Genomic DNA, 23,792 nt, shown 5'->3' on the forward strand with positions numbered 1-23,792 from the left:
GGGAGAATAGGTTTTGTATATTCATTGATTCACTCATCATATACCAAAATTAATTTGAATTGAAAAATGTTGCTTTTCGCATCAAATATTGATATGCGCTTAAAATGTTATTACTTTCGATTAATTAACTATAAAGTCTCGAATTAATTCGATAAAAAAAAGCCTACTGCATGGCTCACAATCACCCCAGGCCCTGACAAGAAATAGTATAGGCATATTATTTCCTGTAGCTGTATAATACATACCCTCTAGTCGGTTACTTGTAATGTGTACTAAACCTTAAATATCCTCTCCAAATTGTCTATGGTGACATCCATCTCCCGAATTCGCACGGTGCGAAGTTCACGGAAAAGGGTCACTTGGATGTGGGCCATGTTGCATGTATTGAAGACAAGTTCTGTATCGTATCGCTCTCGCTCGGCATCGCTCTCTGCACTATCTCGCATACGTGCACGCGCACTGAATAAAGACCACAATGTACCTTTAATCCCAATATTCGTCTGACCACACCCCTATCAGCTTACCCATATAAGCAGGGGTGGGGCCACCCACTCTCCTCCTTCTCGCTTTCACCACAAGGAAGAAGTGCCTCGGTAGATCCCCACACTTGACACCATGATGGAAGAAAGGTTTAGGAGCAGCTTTGGGAAACAAGGATACGTTGACATCATATCTTTATTTTCTCTCTCACTATTTTCGAGAAAATACGGCGATATTGTCTTCGTACTGGAGTGTCTGGAAGATGATGATCATTCTAAAAACCCTCCACCGGTTTTCGTATTGGGAGCACGCCGCTGCATGCTTCTCAACTGCAGTTCCTTGCTGTGTTTGTTGGGGTGAAACCTGTCAGGCCACAGCTGAACTGTCGGACATGCCGCTGTTGTGAGAAGCGGTGCGTTCCAGGTTGGGTGAGTAGTGTTTGCTGGCGGGCTCCACTTGTCTGTTAGTGCTATGGGGGCTACTTGACAAAGTTTATGGAAACCGGCCCCAGGCTAGGGTCCTTTGTTCAGCCACCTAGGCGACAGAAGACCTTGGTCTGAAGACCATTATAGTTTTAACTAGTGGGCCGCGACCATTGACACTGGTGATCCCTGTGTGTTCTGGACGAGTGGATTCTCTCTGTCACCGTGTTAAGGCCCCATCTTTCATATCCAAATGAGAGTATTCCTTCACGAGGGGATATGTGCATGTAATGTGCGATAGCGGCAGATTCATGTTCAAAGTCAGCTACACAGGCCAGTTGGTACTGTGCTGATTCCGTCGGATGTGGTAAAGTCACCGTTGTGAAGCGGTGTTGACATCTTGTTTTCTCTTTTCTCTTAAAAAGTGAGGAGAGGTTCAGAACGGCGGCCTGTCTGGGTGAGTGTTATGTCATTGTTTACATGTTCATAGCTTACGGTTAGCCAGTCAGCTGTTAACTGCTGCGTTAGCCTGCTGGATCGCTGCATGGCCTGCTTAGGGCCTACTATTAGCCAGTCAGCTGTTAGCTGCGGGGCTAGCATGTCGTGGTCGCTAGGTAACGTTAGCTTGCTGCTATGGCCATGGCCTGGCGCGGGGTAGCTTAGCTTCTCGCGCGCCGCCGTGAGCTCGCTTCTGATCGCGTGCGTCGTTAGATCGGCGTCTCGCAAGCAGAAGCAGTAGCACCCGAACGGTTGGAGCGGCCGTTAGCTTGATGCTAGTCTGTTGAACGTGCTTTGATTTTAACATGTTTTACACTCTTGACCACGACGTCATCCTTGACAGGGGATGTTTTCGTCGACCCTGCCCTGAGCCAGGACGGCAAGGTTGCATCAACAGGGGACTGTAGTGCGGGTTGGGGCGGTGACGCTGCCCAGTTCGGACAACACAGGAGCGGCTGTGTTTCCTACGGTGTCTGTGACTGCACTTCGCTGATCTGCGTTCCGGGTAGGAACGGGGTTGACCAGACCTCATAACACGTCTTCTGGTTTTACTTTGCTAAATGTATTGTGAATAACGGTGTTTTTCCCAAAACGTGTGTTGCTACAATGCATTTAGGATACGTTGCGGGTTATGTGTGAGCTGTTTTTGTCACTGGCAGTTAGCTTCTCCGTGCAAACGGGATGTAATGATCTGGTTGTTGTGTGAGAAACACGGCCGTGTACTCACAACTAAGGTAACTAACCTATGAAGCTATGCTTGGTGACAAGTGAGTAAAAGAATGTTCTTTCTCAGACTGTAATGACAATGAACAGTGTGTTCACACATTAACAGGTTTTCCTGTTTTAACTGGCCGTATTGAGGGTAAAATAGGAGGATTGTGTTTCCCCCCCGGTTCCCTGGGGACTTTTTCATCCTCCTATCAGACATGTTGTGCATTAATTGTGTCTTTTGTGTGGTAGGGATACGATGTAACTCTTAGCTTGATTGCTGAGGTTGTGCTAAATCTGCTGGAGAAACTTATTTCCTAAAGGGAAATTGGTTTGGTTGCTGTCATGTGTGCTTAGCAAGGCCTGTGGTCGATACTAATCAAGAATGATGTATTCTCTCATTGTGAAAAAAACGGCGTTCCTCTGTTGAGTGTTTTTGCCATTTTTTGTAGGTGATGATGGGTTGTGTGTGTCATGTGACCTACAACTGGGTTGTACTGGCCACAGAAGCACATGTGTATGTTGGACCGGGGTTCTTAGAGCCCTCTCTATTCTGTGTTTTTCCTTAGTAAAAATCAGATAGCAGGTTAGCTCATGCGCTGTGTGGAGCTGTGAAACGCTTCATAGAGCTGACTATGACTGTGTCATATTCTCTTTTTGTCGTTACATCGTATCATGGGTGTGGGGTCGTAAAGGGGTGAACTGGTAACCTTTCCTCTCCCCATTGTTCTGTCGGTCAGGGGTACACCCCCTGTCCTTCAAGGTTCCCGTCACGTGGCGGTTCGGCACGTTACGGGGGGGGGGGGGGGGGGGGGGGGAGGGAGTTCCTGGTCCCACGGCCTGGTATATTGGGCGTGTGCACCGCAGGAATTCCCCTGCCATAGAGTACGTCACCGTGCGCGTCTCTGTTGGTAGGACTTCCGTGTGCTGTTCAGGTCCATGTGATGGATCTGTTTTCAGGGGGGGTGGTCAGGGCTCCTCCTCACCAAGCGCCTATTCAGGCCTTCTGTGAGTTCGGACTCCTTCTTCCATGTGAGGAAGCCTCCATCAGAGTACAGAGCCTTCCTCCTCAGATTGTCAAAGTGAGTGGACCCTCTAGAAGGGTCCTTTTCTATTGTATGTATATTCGATTCAATTCGTTTATTGAGTGTGTATGGGTTCAGTGCCTCTTCCCCGGAGGCCCTAAAACCAGTTTTTTACATGGCTCAAGGTGCAATATATTCTTTTCAATCTGTACAGCTCGCGTGGGAAGTCTCTCTGGGGATCCCCGTCTCTTTCCTATGGGAGGGTGGTGGGATGTAAAAATGTGAAAAAATTTTACCCCGGCTGTGTAGACTGGGATACATACTGTTGATGCTTCCTTCTTTCTATTCCAGAAGTGTTGGAGTTAGGGAGTGTCACACCCCTCTTGTCGTTCCCCTGGGCGCCTTGGGGATTCAATGACAGGTCTAAATAGCCTGTTCATTGATGGGGGTGTGTCCCGACGCACGTATAGTGCTAGCTCGCTGTAAACAGGCGATTGACTGGCACGCCTTGGTTGCTTGTGGTTGAAACAGCGTTTTTATAAAGCAACTGAGAGGGGGGTTTTTCCTCTTCCGACGACCACATCCCATGACCTGGGTGGGTTGTCGACGGATTCTCGTTCATGTCTGGGGGATGATGACGGGATGGATCTGAACATATGTGGTGGGGTCTCACGCCCTTGGGGTGGGCCACCAGGCGCGGTTCGTCCGAACGTCTGGGTGGCGCCTTCTTTTCATGTTAAGATCAACACGCATATCTGCCCTTCTCCTGGAGTAGGCATGTCGGCGTGGTTAGGGCACGGGACTGGTTCTGGTCACGCTGGTCCAGATCAGTTGAACCCGTTGTCCGCCGGGGATGCAGATCTGCTGTTCTGGTACCCTGAGGGACTTGGGCTTTTTTCAGGGGGAAAAATGCCAGGTCGGTCTGGGTGTCACAGGGTTAAGCGCTATAGAGACCCTGGTTGGGTATGTTTTTACTCAGCACTGTCGTCATGGCTTACAGCCATGCCATTCTGTACGCGCTCGATCTCGTCGGATCTCGGCCGCTACACAGGTTGGTCCTGGTTAGTACTTGGTTGGGAGACCGCCGGGGAATACCAGGTACGGTGTGCTTAGGGGCTGGTTCTCCATTATTTTTCGCTCCTCTCTCACGCATGGCGAAGAGGGGCCTGTGGGGGTGGTTTTTTGACCTCCTCTGGTGACCCTGTGCTTCCCGTACCGCCAGGCCCGGTCCGAAGTGATGTTTGCGACCCGTAGGCCTGGGTTAACCCTTTTTGGAAACTGAAACACTTGTACTGCGGTATATACCCGCAGGTGTGTTTTGGAGTTTTTTCTTGAGGGGTTATAGGAACAACCACCGCATTGGGTAACACCGAGGTGGTTGATTCCCTGGTGTGTTGGAGCAGTGTCAACTCCCGGGTTCACCGTTTGAGGGTGCCCCTGCACGTTCATGACGTCTGCCAATCGTGTCAGCCTTCTCTGCCTCGACCCCTCTGGGTGGGGGTTTTTAAATGGAGGCTTGGTCATGCAACACCGCCAGCTTACGCACCGCCAGCTTACGCTACGTTAACAGCCTGTTGCCTGGTTTTTCCCCGGTGCGCTGCCTGCTTCCGTTGGTTAACCTTTTTTGTGTGCTTACGGCCATGCTGACTGCCTGTTCTGCAGGGTCAGTGTGCCAGGCGGTGTACTATTGGGGGGACAGGGCCCGCTCGGCTTACGGCCATACCAACCTGAACACGCCCGATCTCGTCCGATCTCGGAAGCTAAGCAGGTTCTGGCCTGGTTAGTACTTGGATGGGATTCCGCCTGGGAATACCAGGTGCAGTAACTGAGGGGCCTTTGTCCGAATACGCTGGCGATGTGGGGGGCGGGGCACTACGTGCCCACCTGGTGGGGTCTTGATGCTGGCATCATGGACTTCTCCGGGCCCCCATTCTAGGGAGTCCAGTCCTTTTGGTGGGTCTGGGTCTTCCTTCGTGCTCCGCTGCTACGGCCTTGCCACGGGGTTGGGTTTGCCCTTGACCCCGTGATTCTGGGGGCAGTAACGAGGTTGTTCCTCCGTTCGTTCCCGGGTGGCATGCGGGTTGTGCGTGTGTGTAGTCGTGGGGTCAAGCCACGGTCTGCTCACCCTGTGCGTTGAGTTGCTTGAGTGCCTCTTCGCACGGTCGGGTCCGTCGCCCTCCCGTGAAGCCCCTAATAGGGGGGGTGCCCGCCATTAGGGTGGGTCGGGGGGGCTCGGCCCTCCCTGTTCTGATGGTTTGTGGGGGGCTGTCAGCGGGGTGTATTTGTCGGCCGTTGGCTCTCGCTCGGCCTCCCTTGTGCAGAGAGCGATGCCGAGCGAGAGCGATACGATACAGAACGTTAGGTTATGACTATAACCAAGTTCTGTTAGTATAGCGACGCTCGGCATCCGACGCCGCTGCAGCCTTTGACCTCGCCTTGTGGCGAAAGCTTGGGAAGGAGGAGAGTGGGTGGCCCCACCCCTGCTTATATGGGTAAGCTGATAGGGGTGTGGTCAGACGAATATTGGGATTAAAGGTACATTGTGGTCTTTATTCAGTGCGCGTGCACGTATGCGAGATAGTGCAGAGAGCGATGCCGAGCGTCGCTATACTAACAGAACTTGGTTATAGTCATAACCTAACGTTCTGTGAGCAAAGGCATATTTGTGGGCGCAACCTATTTTTATAGTTAACCTTTTGCGGTCGTTGTATTTTGATAGGTTGACTTTTAACCTTTAACCTACAGTAACGAGAAAGCCATTTATTATAATTTTATTAATTAAACATCATAAATATTTGAAACATTTGAAACCTTCAAAAACATGAACCAGTGATTTCCGATACATTTTATTTAAACGAGAAAACCGTTGTTTAAACTAAGGTTAAACAACGGTTTTCTCGTTTAAATAAAATGTATCGGAAATCACTGGTTCACGTTTTTGAAGGTTTCAAATGTTTCAAATATTTATGATGTTTAATTATGCGTGCGTTATTGAAATCAGACTGGGGTTGCACGCAGTATCAACAATAAACCACACTTCTTTGATTTTCTTCATACCCAAGGCACAAGCATATCACAATAAAGTTCCAATCCGTGATCCTTTTTATCTTAAAAATGTGGCGTTTATTCACAGACATTGGAAATTAGCTTATAAGTCTGTCTTACTACAGTGAGTGTTTATAAACATTACCAACCTAAATAAAAAAATTTGAGCCACAAAGTACAGCAATTACAATTAAAAACTGTTGCCTGGTGTTCGCCCTTAAGAACTGAGTCAATTAACTAGAGTAGACAATAATAACATTTATTACATGGCGTTTTAACATTCGCCAAAATGCTTGATTGTGATTGGTCAATAGCGCTTGGTTGCCCCTGACAGCGGTCAATTATTTCTTGATAACTGACCGCTGCCATGGGCAACGCGCAAAAATGACCGCTGATACGGCCAGAGCGCAATCAAGCATTTTGGCGAATGTTAAAACGCCATGTAATAATAAGGTAATATAACAGTGGCCTATGTCATGGTTTGCACATACATTGAATGTTACAATCACAGAGTTCATACGTGTGTTTTTACCAGGATTCTGTTTTAGTCAAATATAATGTATAATTATAAATATAACACTATAATGTAAAAGGAAGACTGAGATTCTCAAATGAATGGAATAAGTACTCAAGTAGGCAAGCACACAAATCATTTAAAGGGGCACTTCACCAAAAAACAATGCTGATTTATTTTGGACATAATCTCACACACATCCAAAAACTAAAAAAACACATATATATATATATGGATGGATGGTTCTCGAGATATGCGAAGGACAGACACACACTGTAGTGCCACCATCTGGCCAAATGGCACCAAATTCAACCTTCAATCAGATGAATGGTTCTCAAGATGTGCAAATTACAGACACGCATCCACGCAAAGATGGGGGGGGGGGGGTTACAGGTGGGTTAGGTAGTAATAATAATAATAGAACATAGAACAAAGTGCAAGTAGTAATGATAATAGTAATAACAGTAGTGAGTGGCAGGATTCAATCAGACAGTAGTGATAGTGATGATGGCCTACATGGTCCAAACCGGAGTAACACACTACACCAGAGTCCGTGCAGTGTTTATTACTAAGCGTCAGATAGTCCTAACAGTTCTCGAGGTCACCATGCAGCCGTTAGCTCTCCAGCAATTGGCAGCAGTCCGTGCCCACGGTTGTGGAGCCTGATGGCTACCATGGCACGAAATACTGGCCAAGGCGGTTTGTGGTGTGTCATGGGGGGATAATGCTCATCCTGGCTAGCTCCTCATAGAGGGGGTGGGGTGGGATTTTCCAGTATAGCATCGAGGGCAAGGGGCAATGTGTGACTAGGGACAGCCAGAGGACAATCTGAGCAGACCAGTGGGTGGTAGATGAGACGACTTCCCACGGGCACACATGGTGCAGGCGGACACGAAGGCGTGGGTATCAGTGTTCATGGCAGGCCATGGTGCCTTTTAAGCCTTTCACTACCACACTACCAAATGGTTAACCCTTTCACCGCGAGAATACAGAATGTTAACCATTTCACTGCCACACGACAAAAGGGGTTAACCCTTTCACAACCACACTACAGAAGGTTAACCCTTTAGGCGGCTTGGTGGCGCAGCGGACATTGCGCTCGTCACCAACGCAAGAGACACCGGGTTCGAATCCGGCTGTCTGCGTTGCCTCCGGCTTGGGCCGTCCGTCATACTAACTCAATTGGCAGAGTTAGCGGGTGGGAAGTCGAAGGGTGGTAGTCTGGTCGTTGTGAACAGCGACTCCTACAGGTCGGTTGGGGTGCCTGCACAGCAAAGTCAGGAAAATGGCGGGGGCAGTGTGAGCCTCCTACACGTTACTCCTCGCCAATGAGAGTCCGCGCTGGCAGGTGAAAAGATGTGACAGGCTGCCTCCACATGTATCGGAGGGGACATGTGATGCAAGGCTTCTATCCTCCCTACAACCGGCCAGTGGGGGGCATATGCGAGCAACGATCAGGACAGGGGAGGGAGAATTGGCACGAGAGGTAAATTGGGATCGGGAGAAAAATCACAGAAAAAGGAGGAGAAAAAGTAGATAAAAAAAAAAGGGTTAACCCTTTCACTACCACACTACAGATGGTTAACCTTCTTTTTTTGATGTGGTAGTGAAATGGTTAACCTTCTGTAGTGTCTACCACAGAAGGGGGGAAACACTGTACAAACAAGCAAAACTGTACATTGGAATATTGACAACACCATACTAGGTAAATTACTGTACATTGGAGGGGGTTGGGTTAGGACATTTACAGGGGCCAGTTTCGAATTGCAGTCTCCCGTAGGTGTTCCTTGAGAGTGGTTTTGAAAGTGGGTAGTGATTCACATTCCTTTACAGCTTTGGGTAGGGCGTTCCACATTGATGTGGCATAATTGCAAAACGTGTTTAGTCCCTTGTTTGAGCCGAATCTGGGTTTAACATGATTTGTGGAGCTCCCTCTGGTGTTGTGATCGTGGTATTCACTGACCTTTGGGAAGTATTTTGACATGTACATGGGTACCTTGGTCGTGTAGTGTATCTTGTAGACCAGGCCCATTGCAAGTTGCTGTACTCTGTCGTCTACTCTAAGCCATCCTAGGTTGTCAAAGTGGGCAGGGGTGAGGTGGGTTCTAGGAGTAAGGTCAAGCTGTCTGACCAGTTTGTTTTGTGCATGTTTGTAATTTAGTTTTTAGCGCCTTTGAGGTGCTTTGGTACCATGAGGTGCAAGCATGTAAGAGAGTTTGTAAGAGTTTGTAAATGGATGAGAGTTTGTAAATGGATGTTTTGATATAATTTAGCTGTTATTAAATCAAATCTCCATTAAATTCATCAAGTATTTCTACCGTTTTCTGGTATACGTTCACCATGGAGACAGGCGAGAAGAAGAAAAAATCTTATCGCCTGTCTCCACGGTGGTAGAATCCGTTTTCAAGTTTTATTTATTTGTCACATATAAGGTAAATTATAGTGAAATGCTTGGTTCTCTATGACCCTCCTGAAATTGTGCTTCATACAGTAAAGAGTTAAAGAATAAGGACCAAACACTATACAAAAATATACAATATACAAAATGCTAAAACTAAATGAGGTAAATAAATAAGTGTATGTGTTCCTTTTCGAACATGTAAATTGAGTTATGTTTTGCTTTTGTTTATTTATTTATTTTTTCATTTAATTTCTTGAGATCAATGATTTGTTTAGATTTTATATTGTTTGTATTTATTTACATGTTCGAAATAAAGATTTCAAATCAAGAATAAATAGATCAGTTTTCAAGAAGTTTTCAATCAATCAATCAATCAATCAATCAATCAAAGACTCATTTCGGCTTCCGTAATATGTTCGGTTTTCTTTGCGCGCCAACCCATTGGCGCCACAGTTTGAACCAAAGCCCTATAAAAAGATCTCTCCCACTTTTAAATAATCTCTCTAACGGTCACTGGTTTGAACTGATCATTATGGACTCCAGCCTGTTACCATACTTGGCGGTTATAGAGAACATGGTTAAAAGTGGCTATAGCGATGAAAATATACGGAACCACTTGGTATTTGAATGTGGGTTGCAAAGAGGAGCTTCCATCGCAAATATTCGCCGTTTTTGTACAGAACATGGCATACAACGACAGCGAATGAAGGACCATCAAGTAGAAGCCGCCGTCTTCACTGCAATACAAGAGGTACACTGTAAAAATAAATGTTTTTTCACAGGAAATTCACTGTATTATTTTACAGATTACCTTTGTTGTTCTACTTTAAGTGTAAATACCATAAACATACAGTAAATTACCTTTTATCAAAATATTAACCATTAAATAAAGGTTGTAATCTGTAAATGTATTTGATTTTACTGTAATTTGACCAGAAGTATTTGGAAACCATTGATGCCAGACATTTACCGTTTTCTTGCAGCTTTTATTTCTTACAGTGTAGGCTACAGTTAAGTTTTACGTGAACATGGGTCTACGCTGGTTATATTGTTACATTGTATATTGAAATTCGAGAAACGACAGACACAGAGAAAGCCCATCTATTTATTCTTCTATTTACTTGTCATAACTTCTTGTGTTTTTAAATGTTTCCGAATCCTGAAACGTTCAGATTATTTCCAGGTTTATGTGGAACATATTAGACATTTTCTATAAGCGCTTTCTCAGTCGCAATTTCAACCTGGGTGAACAGACATGTTTCTCACTCATTCGAAAGTTAAGCTACTATAAATTAACAACGTAAATAAACTGAACCGCCAAACATATCAAAATAGGACACCGAAATTAAATAACCTATTCGTATCTGGGGAGGGGTTATGAAAATGTACAGAACTAGCTTGATGACACAACCTGAAACATGTTTCTGTCAGATGGCAGCTGCTATGCTCGAGCTACGGGAGAACGTTACTTAACTTGATGCACGCCAACAAGGTCACGAAAGGGGCTAGTTACAGTGTGTAAACTATCGCTTACTTGTTTATAGGCTATGTTGTAGCCAATTTAATGATTTTCTGCAGTTACTTTATTGAATGAAGGCACTGTTACCATGAAGGTGTTGACCAATTATCTGGCAGTGGGCACAGGAGGCGGGGCTCAGATGTGCTCAGGCAGAGCCTGTATGTGTTCACAGGTGTGCAGCGGGAGGGAATTGGGTAATTATCACAGGGAAGCCACACTGTCTTTTTTTTTTATCCACTTTTTCTCCCATTTTTCTATATTTTTCTCCCATCCCAATTTTGTATCATCCAATTCAACCCTCCCCTCAGTCCCCTGTCACGAACGCTGTTTCTTGCCTCCCACAAGCCGGCTGCAATGTGGACTAAGTTAGTGTGTTGTGTTCATTCATAGTTAAAGACAGCCGAGGTTGAGTAGTTTCTTCTGATATTCCATAGTAAAGTACACGTTAACGTTACAATGTGTTGTGTTCACAACACTGTTTAGTTAAAGACAGCCGAGGTTGAGTAGTTTCTTCTGATATTCCATAGTAAATTACACGTTAACGTTACAATGTTGCGTTGTGTTCACTCATAGTTAAAGACAGTTGTGTTCACTCATAGTTAAAGACAGCCGAGGTTCCAAGTGATTCGTTGCAATGTACGCGGAAATGCCATAGCATTTGTCTAAGCGGCGTGAAAAGAAAGGCGCTTTACCGTAGTGGCGTGCGGTGACGAAAGCTGAAGCATTTTTGCACTGTTCCGCTGTTATTAAGCAACACGCGCCCCCGACACTTCCTGATTCTACTGCGCAGGCGCACCAACCGACCTGTAGGAGTCGCTGTCCACAACGCCCGATCCCCACCCATCGACCAGCTAAACTGAAAGCAATGTGGAGCGCTGGGCTCGAACAGGCAAGCCCAGCGTCTCCGTCATTCGTGGCGAGCGCCTTGCCCACTACGCCACGTAGCCGCCCGGAAGCCACACTGTCTTTTAACCGTGCGCGTTTGTTTTGTTTTCAGTTATATTGAGTCACTTTTTGGGTTTTATTTTGTAGCACTTATCCTGTGTTTAAGTTCCAGTTTAAACACAGAGGTTACAGTATGCTTATATTTGTCCACACTGCAAGTAAGAATAAAAACTCTCAAAAGTCTTTTTCTGGTCTGCATCCTCTTAGCAGTTTTGTATTGAGCCGTATTGTACCCATTCATTCTGCAATCTGTTAATAAAGTTTTCAATCAATTTAATTACATTTTATCTTTACCTTAAGACTGGTCCTACCTATGGCAGGAAGATGATGACTGGCTATCTTGCAGCCGCGGGAGCCTGTGCATCAGAGGGTCGTGTGGGACATGCGTTGCGCAACATTCATCCACCATATCATCGGGAACGATGCAGGGTAGGTTTTTTTTTTATCAAATGTATAGCCTAATTATTATATTTTTCCCACATTTGAGAGCTAGTTGGAGGAACTTTTAAAAAGGATTTTTTTTTGCTAGGATGTTATTATGTGGTTGCTAGGCTGACAGGTGGTTTCTATAGGGTTTTTTCTATATAGTTGCTACAGGTGGTTACACCTAGACAAGCAGCCCCACTTCATGCTTTAGCTGTTTTCTCAACTTTGAACTTTGAGTATGGTTTGAGTATGCTGTTCTTTTTTGTCTGTCTTTAAGGGAGCCAGGAACCTCAATCCGGTTCCATATACTGCAGCCTATGTGGGTCACAAGATCCACATGGACCAAAATGAGAAACTGGTGATGTTTGGCGTGACCCATGTGCTGGCGATTGATGGCTTCTCCAGCAAAATTGTTGGACGATCCACTATGCCTGTTAAAAACAACCTTACCATATACACTGATGTTTACAGGTAATGAACAGGTCATTTAAAACCAGAGGTGCGTTCCTCATATCAACTCTGATTGCACGCACGCTAATGACGCCACGTGCACGCACGTTCCCGCGCATGCGCATAAATGTTCCCTCGCTTAAGCACAGACTAAAGATGGTGCCTAATTGCCTCTACGAATGGAATGTAACACATTTCATAGGTGTGAATTAGGGATGTCCGATATTATCGGCCGATATCGGCATTAAAATGTGATATCGGTATCTGTTTTCAAAAAAAAAAAAAAATATATATATATATATATATATATATATTTTTTTTTACATTTCTATAAGCTTTATTTACCCAGGCAAGCAAGTAAGAACAAATTCTGATTTTATTTATTGTCAAAAGTATGCATAATGTTGTGTTAATTCCACAACAAGAGATATGTAATGTTAATTACCTGAAATTATTTCATTTTTTTGGGGGGGGAAAACACTGCATATATCGGTATCGGTTGATATCGGTATCGGAAATTAAGAGTTGGACAATATCGGTATCGGTAAAAAAGCCAACATCGAGCATCCCTAGTGTGAATGTATCTGAGAACGTATTTAACACACCTGACGACCGGCGCTATTGATATGCAAAGTAGCCAAGGTGGGTACTTATAGCGAGTTGGCGAGTGCAGCGCATTCCTGTGTGCATGCACGTGCCGTGCAAATCCGTGCATGCGCTTTTGCTCAAATCTTTGGGTGCACGGAGTGCAACCCCGTCCCATGAAGAACGCATCCCTGTTTAAAACACCTTTGTCCCTGACTCCCTGTACCCAAAACACCAAAGTATACTCTTGTCTGAATAACTCTGTCCACCTTGTGGAAATGATCCACAAAGGCCAAACGGCTCGTTTAAAGGCACATTTTCTGAATTTGGCTGTGTGCATTTCTCTGTGGACTGAGCGTTTTGATACTTTCACAGTATTTATATGGCACCACCTACTACCTACCTAGACCTGCTTTATAATAATACCCAAAAAAAGGATATCTCCCTTCCTACAATATGTCCCCTTTCACAGCAAGTGAAAACTCGGATCTCCTCACTACCTGACAACACAAGAGCCACTATAATTTGTTTCCAACTTGCCAATGTTATTCTGTTTTCTTGCAGAAGTGCGGTAATGGAGCATGGCATATGGGACCAGGTCAGAGTGGACCATGGGAAAGAGTTTTATTTAACTCTTTACATGCAGGAGAAGTTGGCCAGCCACCGGCACAACACAGAGAGGCCACCATATAGGCAAACACCATCAACAAAGGTGCGTAAGAAATTAGAACAAGACTTAATACTACAATACAATACAATATATATATATATATATATATATATATATATATATATATATATATATATATATATATATATATATATATATATATATATATATATATATATATATATATATATATATATATATATATATATATATATATATATATACAATATAGTTAATCTGGAAAAAGATTCTGAAAATGTCTTCTATATTTTACAATAACAGAATCACACCATTGAACGGATCTGGCCAGAGATCAACAACAGGGTTAACTACCCATTGAAAGTGGCTTTGGTCCATCTGGTGGATCAGGAGGAGCTGGATATGGAGGCCAGCCTGACAAAATTCTGCGTGTCAAACCTGACATGCCAGTTGGCCAAGCTTGGAGTTGATCGTGTGGTTCAAGCATGGAATGCACACAGGATTCCAGGTTTGTGTTATAGTTTGTCTCTCAAGCAAAGGTGTGATATAGTCTGATTTCTGATACATTTTATTTAAACAAGAAAACCGTTGTTTAACCTTCATAGTTAGAGCAATGGATAATTTTTTGCTCAACTTATTTTAGGAAAGGGGATCCCCAGGTACTTGGCCGGAGAGGGATGCCCAAAACGAGTGTCCACAGACCTTTTGCCAGATGCATCAGTGGCTGCAGACTGGTATGAGCAAGAGGTTGGATCGCTGACACGGGTTTCTCACTTCGGCACCAACCCTTTTCAGAGTTCACAGGACCAGGAAGCTGCACAGAGAGAATTTGCTCTGCAGTACCCTGATGTGACCATACTGTTGGACAATGCTGTAAACAATCAGCCAGAGCCGTTTAAATCTGGGCTCAAAAGCCTGATTGACATTACAAGGAGACATTCTCAGCATTGAGAGCCTATTTCAGGGGTGGCCAACCAGTCAGAGACTAAGAGCCACAAAAATTACTGTGGTACCACAAAGAGCCACACCATATATCACGGCACCCTTCATGTGTTTATAGGTCTTTTTTATTTGGGCCTCACAGGGTTAAAAGTACCCTGTGAGACCCACGGTTGCAAAATTACAAAATCACTTTTAGCCATTTAAAAAAATTATGTTTATAGGGCGGTCAGGTGGCGTAGCGGAGATTGTGCTTGTCACCAACGCAGGAGATGCTGGGTTTGAGCCCAGCTCTCGGCGTTGCTACCAGCTTGGCTGGTCGTTCATACTAATACAATTAGCAGTATTAGGGGGTGGGAAGCTGGTGGGTGGGAATCTGGCGTTGTGGACAGCCAGGTATCGCCTACATGTCAGGTATCGGCGCTTGCTCAGCGGGGCAGGACTTGGTGGAGATAGCATGCCCTCCCACGCGTTACACTTCACCAATGAGAGTCCTCGCTGCCAAGTGAAAAGACGTCACTGGCAGTCGCCACACGTATCGGAGGAAGCGCGCGGTCAGCTTCGGGAAGCCCTTGTACCGACTCGTAGGAGAACATGCATACAGCAGCCAGGTAGGGGGGGGGGGGGAATTGGCATGACTAAATTGGGACGGGGAGAAAAACAGAAAATTGGAGAGAGAAATAAAAATTTAAAAAAAGTGTTTATTTAAAAAATGTTAAGCACATGTAGGCCTATAGTGAATTGGTCCTGTTGTTCAGCCTCACAATGCTATTTGATAGTAAATGTGTTTCATATGTCCCACCCTCTGGCCTCTGAAGTTGCTAATGTCTTTTTAATTTGGGCCTCACAGGGTTAACCTCTTAAGCCCGAGATATACAGTAAAAGTGTATATTTTCAGCATGACGTTTGTTTACCAATTATTTTAACTGTTATTAGTGAAATATAAGATTATAGAAATCTCAGGGCATTGAGTCGGAAACCGGCGCATATTGACAGGAAGAAGTGGCACAGCCAAAAGTGAGTGTAGTCTTTTGAAGGAAGAGACTCAGGGCTTTCGAATTTCGAAAAACTACCCTACCCAGCTCACACCAGCCCCTGTCAATCATCTGACTTACTTTTTTATTTCTCTTATTTTTGGGGATTATCTCCCACAAACTTGAACGTTATTGCCATAAGACAGAACGCAGTTAGTTTCTCTACCTTTTTGTGAACGTCTTGCAAAAAACGGTGTTGCAATACGATGAAAAATGGTGGAGAAATTTACATTATAAAAAAGATGGCAGAATTCAGTACTGTATCTACAAAACCTTCTGTTTAATAATCTTCCCTTTATTCATTTGCTTAGATTTTTCAGGTCTGGTCAATTTTAGCATGGTGTTATTCACAGTCAAAGATAAAAAAAATTAAATAGAATTGATATTCTCCTTTGGTTCATTACAATTTACTCAAGCCTAGTAACAGACACACTATTTCTGACACTGATCTATTATGTCCCTAGATTCAGATCCCAAGAACATGCCAATGGACCATTTAAAAAAAAATTGTAAATGTTTATTCTATGTCCTTATGAATGACGTGAAAAAAAATTATTATTATTTTCAATTTTTTTATGGATGGAAGAGCTGCGAGCCGCGGGTTGGCCACCCCTGGCCTATTTCAAGGATGGCACAAAAAGTCACAGACTTATTTCCACTGTGGTCCTTGGTCTCAGCAGCACATACATAAACATGTATTACACATAATATCATCAGCCTACAGTATATTGCTAAAAGTAAAATACAACATTATTAATAAAATATGTACAGACACACTAAAACTACACTACATTAAAACTAGAACCTTCCTTAGTTACTCTGGGACATTTTCTAGGAGCCATTTCCTAACGTTCACCGTGAAACTACAAGTTAGTATAGAATTAGAAACTGGCCCCTGTAAATATCCTAACACAACCCCCTCCAATGTACAGTAAATGTCCTAACCCAGTAATACACAAGACCCTCTTCTTGGACCAAGTAAGGTTGTCGATAATCCAATGTACAGTTACCCCCCCCCCCCGCCCAACCACCTCCAATGTACAGTTACCCCACCCCACCTACCCAACCCACCCCACCTCCTCCAATGTAGTTTCTTCGTCAAATGTATATACTCTTCTTTTTTTTTCTTTTTTTAAACTCTTTTTGTATCACAAACGGTACTGTATTTGTAAATCTGGTATGTCATAAATGTATAGATGTAGCAGTACTGTCTATGTTAGGGATGGGCGTGAGTAATCGATTACTCGTAGCTATGAGAAAAATCTATCTTAAATTAATAATTTTTATGGAAAAAGAAAATATTAAAAAAATATATTTTTATATATTTGTTTCACATGTATGTGTAAGATTATAACTGTTTGTTGGTTTCCTTAAACATATACGTGAATGAACAAAATTAGGTAAAAAAGAAAAGATTAAATTTATATTTTTTAGTTTTTTCGAGTAATACACGATCACTCGAGTATAGCATGCGATCAATCGATCTGGATTTTTCTTTAAAATGCCCATCCCTACTATCTATGTCATATATGTTATGATTAATTGAAAATGGGGGACCCTGATGTAAACAAGACGAAAGTCTTTCTCTGGTCTGCATCCCCTTAACAATTGTGTGTATTGAGCTGTACTGTATTGTACCCAGTCTGCAATCTGTTAATAAAATGTTCAATCTATCAGGTTCAAGCTTTGTTTGGTGGTCAAAGGCAACTCATTCCACTCCTGTGTGTTTCCACCTCATGGCTATCAATATTTCTTGGCTGCTGTAACGCCTGCCAGAATGATTATTTTTTTGCTGTATGGAGGCCGGCAGTATACATATAATTTAGGAGCAGTGTTGCTGCTGCAAGTGGAATTGTCAGGTTACATGTTTGAAAGTATGGTTGTTATCCAGCATACAGCCCTCTCAACATGTCCCTTGCAGTAGTTCTATCTATTACTTAATTTCACAAATTTCACTTTGATTCTACTGTCGCCATGTATGCATATGCCCACTACATGTATTTATTGCTCCATCTCCGCCCACTACAAACATGGGAACTCAATAACCCCCCCCTCCCCATCTCTCTGAGTGGTTGTCTCGTAGTGTTGGCCAAGGTGGTGGATGTCTCTGGGTTTTGGCCAAGATTGCAGTGACTGTTCTACCCCCACACTGGTTATGTGCACCACCGAGGCCATGGATCAGCTTCATACCGTCTTCTGTCCATGGTCTGTCAATGTGGTTTAGACGTTTAGTTAATTGAGTTCATTGCTGGGTTAAGTACTTCTATTCTATTCACATAATATGCTTACTACATATATCTCATTTGAGTAGTGGAAAAGGGGTAGGATTAAATAAGTGTACTTCTTCCTATTCCTTTTCGAACATGTAAAAATTGAGTTATGTTTAGTTTATTATAAAAAAAAATCAATTTCATAGAGATCAATGATTTGTTATGATTTTATATTTTACATCGTAAAACGTTCGGAATAAAGATTTCAAATCTATTCTATTCAGATTTTTGCTTACCACATCTATCTATTGCTATGTCCGCCTATCACAATCACGCAAACTGTAACGCTTGTCCCATATCCCTGTCTCCCTGTGAATGGCTGTCTCGTGGTGGACGTCCCGTGATGATGACCGGGAGGATGCGACCCTCTCTGCGTCGCCCCATGCCTCAAATAGATCCGCCATCAGCTCTATTTACAATCTTTTAAAATGTTCAGTTGCTATTGCATGCACTTATCCGTGTTTCATAACATGTGTGCATGCTTACCAACTGTTTTATTGCAACACTAATAATGTGTTTTTTTAATGAAACTACATTAAGTGTGTCTTTAGACGACACGTTAAGGACAGCATTAGCTAGCTTGATAGGATGATCAACATCATCCAAGCTAGCTAAGTTATTCCATTCTGTGTACTGCATATTACCATACTTACCATATTTACCATCAGTCATGCTCTTGCTAATAATGCTATGTCTGTGTCTAGGCAAACACTAGGAACGGGTATATACAAGCTCATGAAAGACATGACGGATGCACCCATAAGCTACCTTGCAGCAGAAGACACACCTGAGGTAGAAGCTTGCGGCAGGACATATGCCTCAGCCACCAGGTGAGAAACGTATATAATTATGGAATAAGATAAGAGTGCATAACTAGTCCCCAGCTCCAGTACTTCCTGGAGGAAGCTTGCACATTGGTTTCCTGTCAAATATTAGATGAAGTTATTAATCTCAGGTGTGCAGCACAGCTGATTAATCCCATCAGGAAACCAGTGTGTGAGCTTCCTCCATGAAGTACTGAAGCTCAGACATGTGTTTCCTGTGCAGCACACTGCACACCTGAGATTAATCACTTTATCCAGTTGGGTTTTTTTTTCTTCTGTTTATTCTATACTTTTCTTTGTTCTTAGCTATGTGAAGCTTGTGGTTGACAAGTGTCATGTCTAAATGTGATTGATTGATCCAACACTGTTTGACATGAAATTTATGTGAGGGAATTTATGTTCCCTCTCTTGCTTCCCTGTGTTTTTTTTTTTTTTTTTTTTTACATCCTCTATATTCCAGATTTGGACATACTTGTGATCCTGGCGTGTGCCATCCTCAAGAGAAATTGATAGTGACTGTTCGAGTGTTAACATTTCGATACGATTGAATGATTGTACAATAGCCTACGTTCATAATCTGCATGCAAACTGAAAAATTCCTTTTGTTGGTCTCCTTTTCCCAGGTCATCAGAGAGGTCAACCATCCTGTGGACGTCCATTTGTAAGTGCTTTGGGTGTCTTGAAAAGCACTATATAAATGCAAGTAATTATTATTAGACCATTTATTATGTTCTGATTTACCTCTGACCAATGAACGATCTTCATTCTTTCATAATGTTAAATCTATGTTATTGTGTTACTTTGTTAGACCTGTGCCACTGCTGCTGGTGTACAGTAGTGAATACTGCAGCACTCCCAAGCAGCCCCTTTTTACTGTATATTTATATTAGAATGTACATACATTACATAGGAAAGGTGAATCCTGGACCGTATTTTATTATTATTATTTTATTCTTAAGCTTACTTTATTCTTAGGCATTTTTTTGTTATTCGTGATTTGTTTTGTCTACCTAAATGTTTACTGTGAGCGATTTGTAGTGCCAAATTTCCCTCTGGATGATTAAAGTATTTATATTCTCTTCTATTCTGGTGTGGTGTGGGAAAAGATACAGGTGATCAACACCTTGATCAATGCTGCCTGCAATACATGAGTATTTAAAACTGAAACATATCTTTTCTTATTAACAGGTGCTTCTTGGGCATCAACCCGGAGAAAGGCTCAAGGGGAAAGAAACAAAGCTCTATTAACCCTCATGTGACCACCCTTCTCCGGAAGCTGATAGATTTTTTTGTATCCACTTTCTCATTTTTCTATTTTTCTCCCATCCCAATTTCGCCTCGCCAATTCTCCCTTCAATTCTCCCCTCCCCTGTCTTGAACGTTGCTAGACTATGCCTCCCACTGGTCGGCTGCAGTGAGGACCAAGCCTTGCATCACGTGTCCCCTCCGGTACATGAGGAGGCAGCTGTCGCATCTTTTCACCTGTACAGCGCGATCTCTCAGTGGCGAGGAGTAACGCGTGGGAGGCTCACGCTGCCCCCGTTACTTCCTGATTCTGCTGTACAGGCGCACCAACCGACCTGTAGGCAACGTCCGATCCCCACCCACCAGCTTTCCCACCCCATTAGTGGCGAGCGCCTTGCTCACTGCGCCACTTAGCCGCCCTGGAAGTTGATAGACAACTGTCATGATCCTGTCGTCCCTGCTCCTCTTTTTATTCTTTTGAGTGCGTGCAAGAAAACTGTTAATTTATTAGTTCCTTTTTTCACCACGCTGTTGTAGAACACACAAGCATGTAGTTTCATGTATTTCAGAATATGGTTATTTTGACTTGTCAATAAATATGCCAGTGGGCTTCCATTGATTTTACCTCATTTGTGCGTTTGGGGTGTTTTTAATGTACAATATACAATAGCCTATGTGCATTTTTGTAGTCCAGCTCCAGTGCTTCCCGGCAGAAGCTCACACGTTGGTGGTTAATTTATGTAAATTCATGTTATTGTTATGGTGTTTTTGCTATTGAAAGTATGTGCAATGTTGAATAAATTGTTCATTACTAGGGAGAATAAATACATGAGATCTCCCTATAATTGGGAGAGTATCTTCCAAAGGCATACAGCACAGTGGAAACTCAGTCTTTAGACCAAATAGCCTACATTATGAAATTTCTGAGGAAAAAGAAAGCACATTTGGGTGAGTGATGCCATAATTATGTGGCATATAATAATAATTGACAGTGCAACACCTGCTGGTCAGTTTCTGTAAGTAGTTTTAGATTGTATGTTTTTCCACACTTTACTGTAGTGTACGTGTATTTACACAGTTAACAAAGTCCATGTAATATTTTACTGCACGTTAGAATACACAGAAGTAACGTTGGACGTGTACAAATTGCGCATAGAAATTAGGCATATGTATTGCACTGATGAAATACCGGAGGCTATACTAATGCGCCAAAATACCTAGATTATAATGTATAGTTACGATTATTTTTCTGTTGATCAAATAAAAAGCCTGCCTACTGCAAATCAATATGATTTGTCGACCATGTCACGGCTTATTGTGGTCTGCATCCCCTGAGCTGTACTGTATTGTACCCATTCTGCAATCTGTTAATAAAGTTTTCAATCACACGGACAATAAATATAATGTCTAAATGAAATGCACAAAAAATGTATGTATCATAACGTTACCCTGATTGATTGATTGATTGAAAAGTTTATTAACAGATTGCAGAATGGGTACAGTACAGCTCAATACATACAATTGTTAAGAGGATGCAGACCTGAGAAAGACTTTCGTCTTGTTTCCATCAGGGTCCCCCATTTTCAATTCATCATATGACACACATGACATACAGATAGACAGTACTGCTACATCTATACATTTATGACATACCAGATTTTCAAATACAGTACTGTTTGTGATACTAAACAAATCCAGAAGAAGAGTGTATACATTTGACATAGAAACTGTGCATTGGGGGAGGTGGGGTGGGGCTGTACATTGGAGGTGGGGGGGGGGGGTTGGGTAGGGGGGGGGGGGGACACTGTACATTGGAATACTGACATACATTTGACATGGAAACTGTACATTGGAGGAGGTTGGGTAGGTGGGGTTGGGTGGGGCTGTACATTGGAATACTGACAAAGCCATGCTTGGTCTTTATTGTACAACTGGGTTAGGACATTTGTAGGGGCCAGTTTTGAATTGCAGTCTCCCGTAGGTGTTCTTTGAGAGTGCTTTTGAAGGTGGGTAGTGATTTACATTCCTTTACAGCTTTGGGTAGGGCGTTCCACATTGTTGTGGCATAATTGCGAAACGTGTTTAGTCCCTTGTTTGAGCCGAATCTGGGTTTTACATGATTTGTGGAGCTCCCTCTGGTGTTGTGATCGTGGTATTCACTGACCTTTGGGAAGTATTTTGACATGTACATGGGTACCTTGGTCGTGTAGTGTATCTTGTAGACCAGACCCATTGCAAGTTGCTGTACTCTGTTGTCTACTCTAAGCCATCCTAGGTTGGCAAAGTGTGCAGGGGTGAGGTGGGTTCTAGGAGTCAGGTCAAGTAGTAGTCTGACTAGTTTGTTTTGAGATGGTATAGATCCCTGGTATAGATCTGTATGAAACTCAGTCTTTAGACCAAATAGCCTACATTATGAAATTTCTGAGGAAAAAGAAAGCACATTTGGGTGAGTGATGCCATAATTATGTGGCATAATAATAATAATAATAATTGACAGTGCGACACCTGCTGGTCAGTTTCTGTAAGTAGTTTTAGATTGTATGTTTTTCCACACTTTACTGTAGTGTACGTGTATTTACACAGTTAACAAAGTCCATGTAATATTTTACTGCACGTTAGAATACACAGAAGTAACGATGGATGTGTACAAATTGCGCATAGAAATTAGGCATATGTATTGCACTGATGAAATACCGGAGGCTATACTAATGCGCCAAAATACCTAGATTATAATGTATAGTTACGATTATTTTTCTGTTGATCAAATAAAAAGCCTGCCTACTGCAAATCAATATGATTTGTCGACCATGTCACGGCTTATTGTGGTCTGCATCCCCTTAACAATTGTGTGTATTGAGCTGTACTGTTGTACCCATTCTGCAATCTGTATAACGTTTTCAATCACACGGACAATAAATATAATGTCTAAATGAAATGCACAAAACAAAAAATGTATGTATCGTTACCCTGGTATAGATCTGTATGCATGTATTTATTCATAACGTTATACATATTCGTTCACGTTAGATTGTGCATGGCTTTTACATTGAAAAATGTACTTGTCACGTGGTTCCGTTCTCCATTCTTCACATCAAAAACGAAAAACGAACTATCAAAACGTACACAGCCCATTATTGACTTGTTTTTTTCATTTGATTCTGATACCAAAATACGAAAAACAGGTCCGTATTTCAGTTTTTCCCCGTTTTTTCGAGTTTGGTTTCAAACGGAAATAGGAAACGTTCGTTTTTCCTTTTGAAACGAAAAACGAACTATCAAAACGTACACGGACCGTGCTCATAGAATCGGTGCGCCACTTGACTCTCAACGCCCAAGGACCCTAATCATGAAGTTCATGAACTTCAAGGACAGAGAGAGAGTACTGAGGGCAGCTAGGACCAAGGGACAGGTCCTTTATAATAACGAGCCGGTTCGTCTTCACATAGACCTCTCTGCAGGTGTGCACAAGAGGCAGCGCGGATACGACGAGGTGCGGAAGAAGCTGAGAGACCGGGGGATCCACACGCACCGAATCATCTTTCCAGACCGGCTGCTGGTAACTCACAACGAGAGAGCCCGCACCTTTCAAACACCGGCGGAGGTGGACAAGTTTATCCGAAGCATTTGATTTATTGAGACGGTCCCGGCGTTGGAAGGCTCCGAAAGGAAAGTAACAGTCATACTGAGCCTACTGTATTCTTATAAGCAGCGTTGCGTTGTTATTATGGGCTGAGCCGCCACGCAGGATAATGACGCCGCGCGCACACGCACGCGCGGCCCCGCGCGCATGCGCATATGTTCCCTCGCGCACAA

The 23,792-nt window shown here is 43.2% G+C and overlaps 2 protein-coding genes across 2 annotated transcripts in view; both read left to right on the forward strand.

Moving 5' to 3' along the window:
- Positions 1–23,792, forward strand: part of LOC311225967 (ephrin type-A receptor 6-like) — a gene marked incomplete at its 5' end in the record, with an annotated part of 450,657 nt that overhangs the window by 237,259 nt on the left and 189,606 nt on the right. The gene's annotated exons all lie outside the window — the stretch shown is intronic.
- On the forward strand, positions 10,701–19,399 carry LOC311225068 (uncharacterized protein; the record flags this gene model as incomplete). The annotated part of the gene is made up of 7 exons (XM_084310276.1): positions 10,701–10,784; positions 11,858–11,986; positions 12,261–12,454; positions 13,583–13,730; positions 13,971–14,175; positions 14,311–14,540; positions 19,358–19,399. The coding sequence occupies 7 exons, from the start codon at positions 10,701–10,703 to the stop codon at positions 19,397–19,399; spliced, it is 1,032 nt and encodes a 343-aa protein (XP_084166402.1).

Source organism: Notolepis coatsorum (genome assembly GCF_963971535.1).
Source record: "Notolepis coatsorum genome assembly, chromosome: 3".
Lineage (NCBI taxonomy): Eukaryota > Metazoa > Chordata > Actinopteri > Aulopiformes > Paralepididae > Notolepis > Notolepis coatsorum.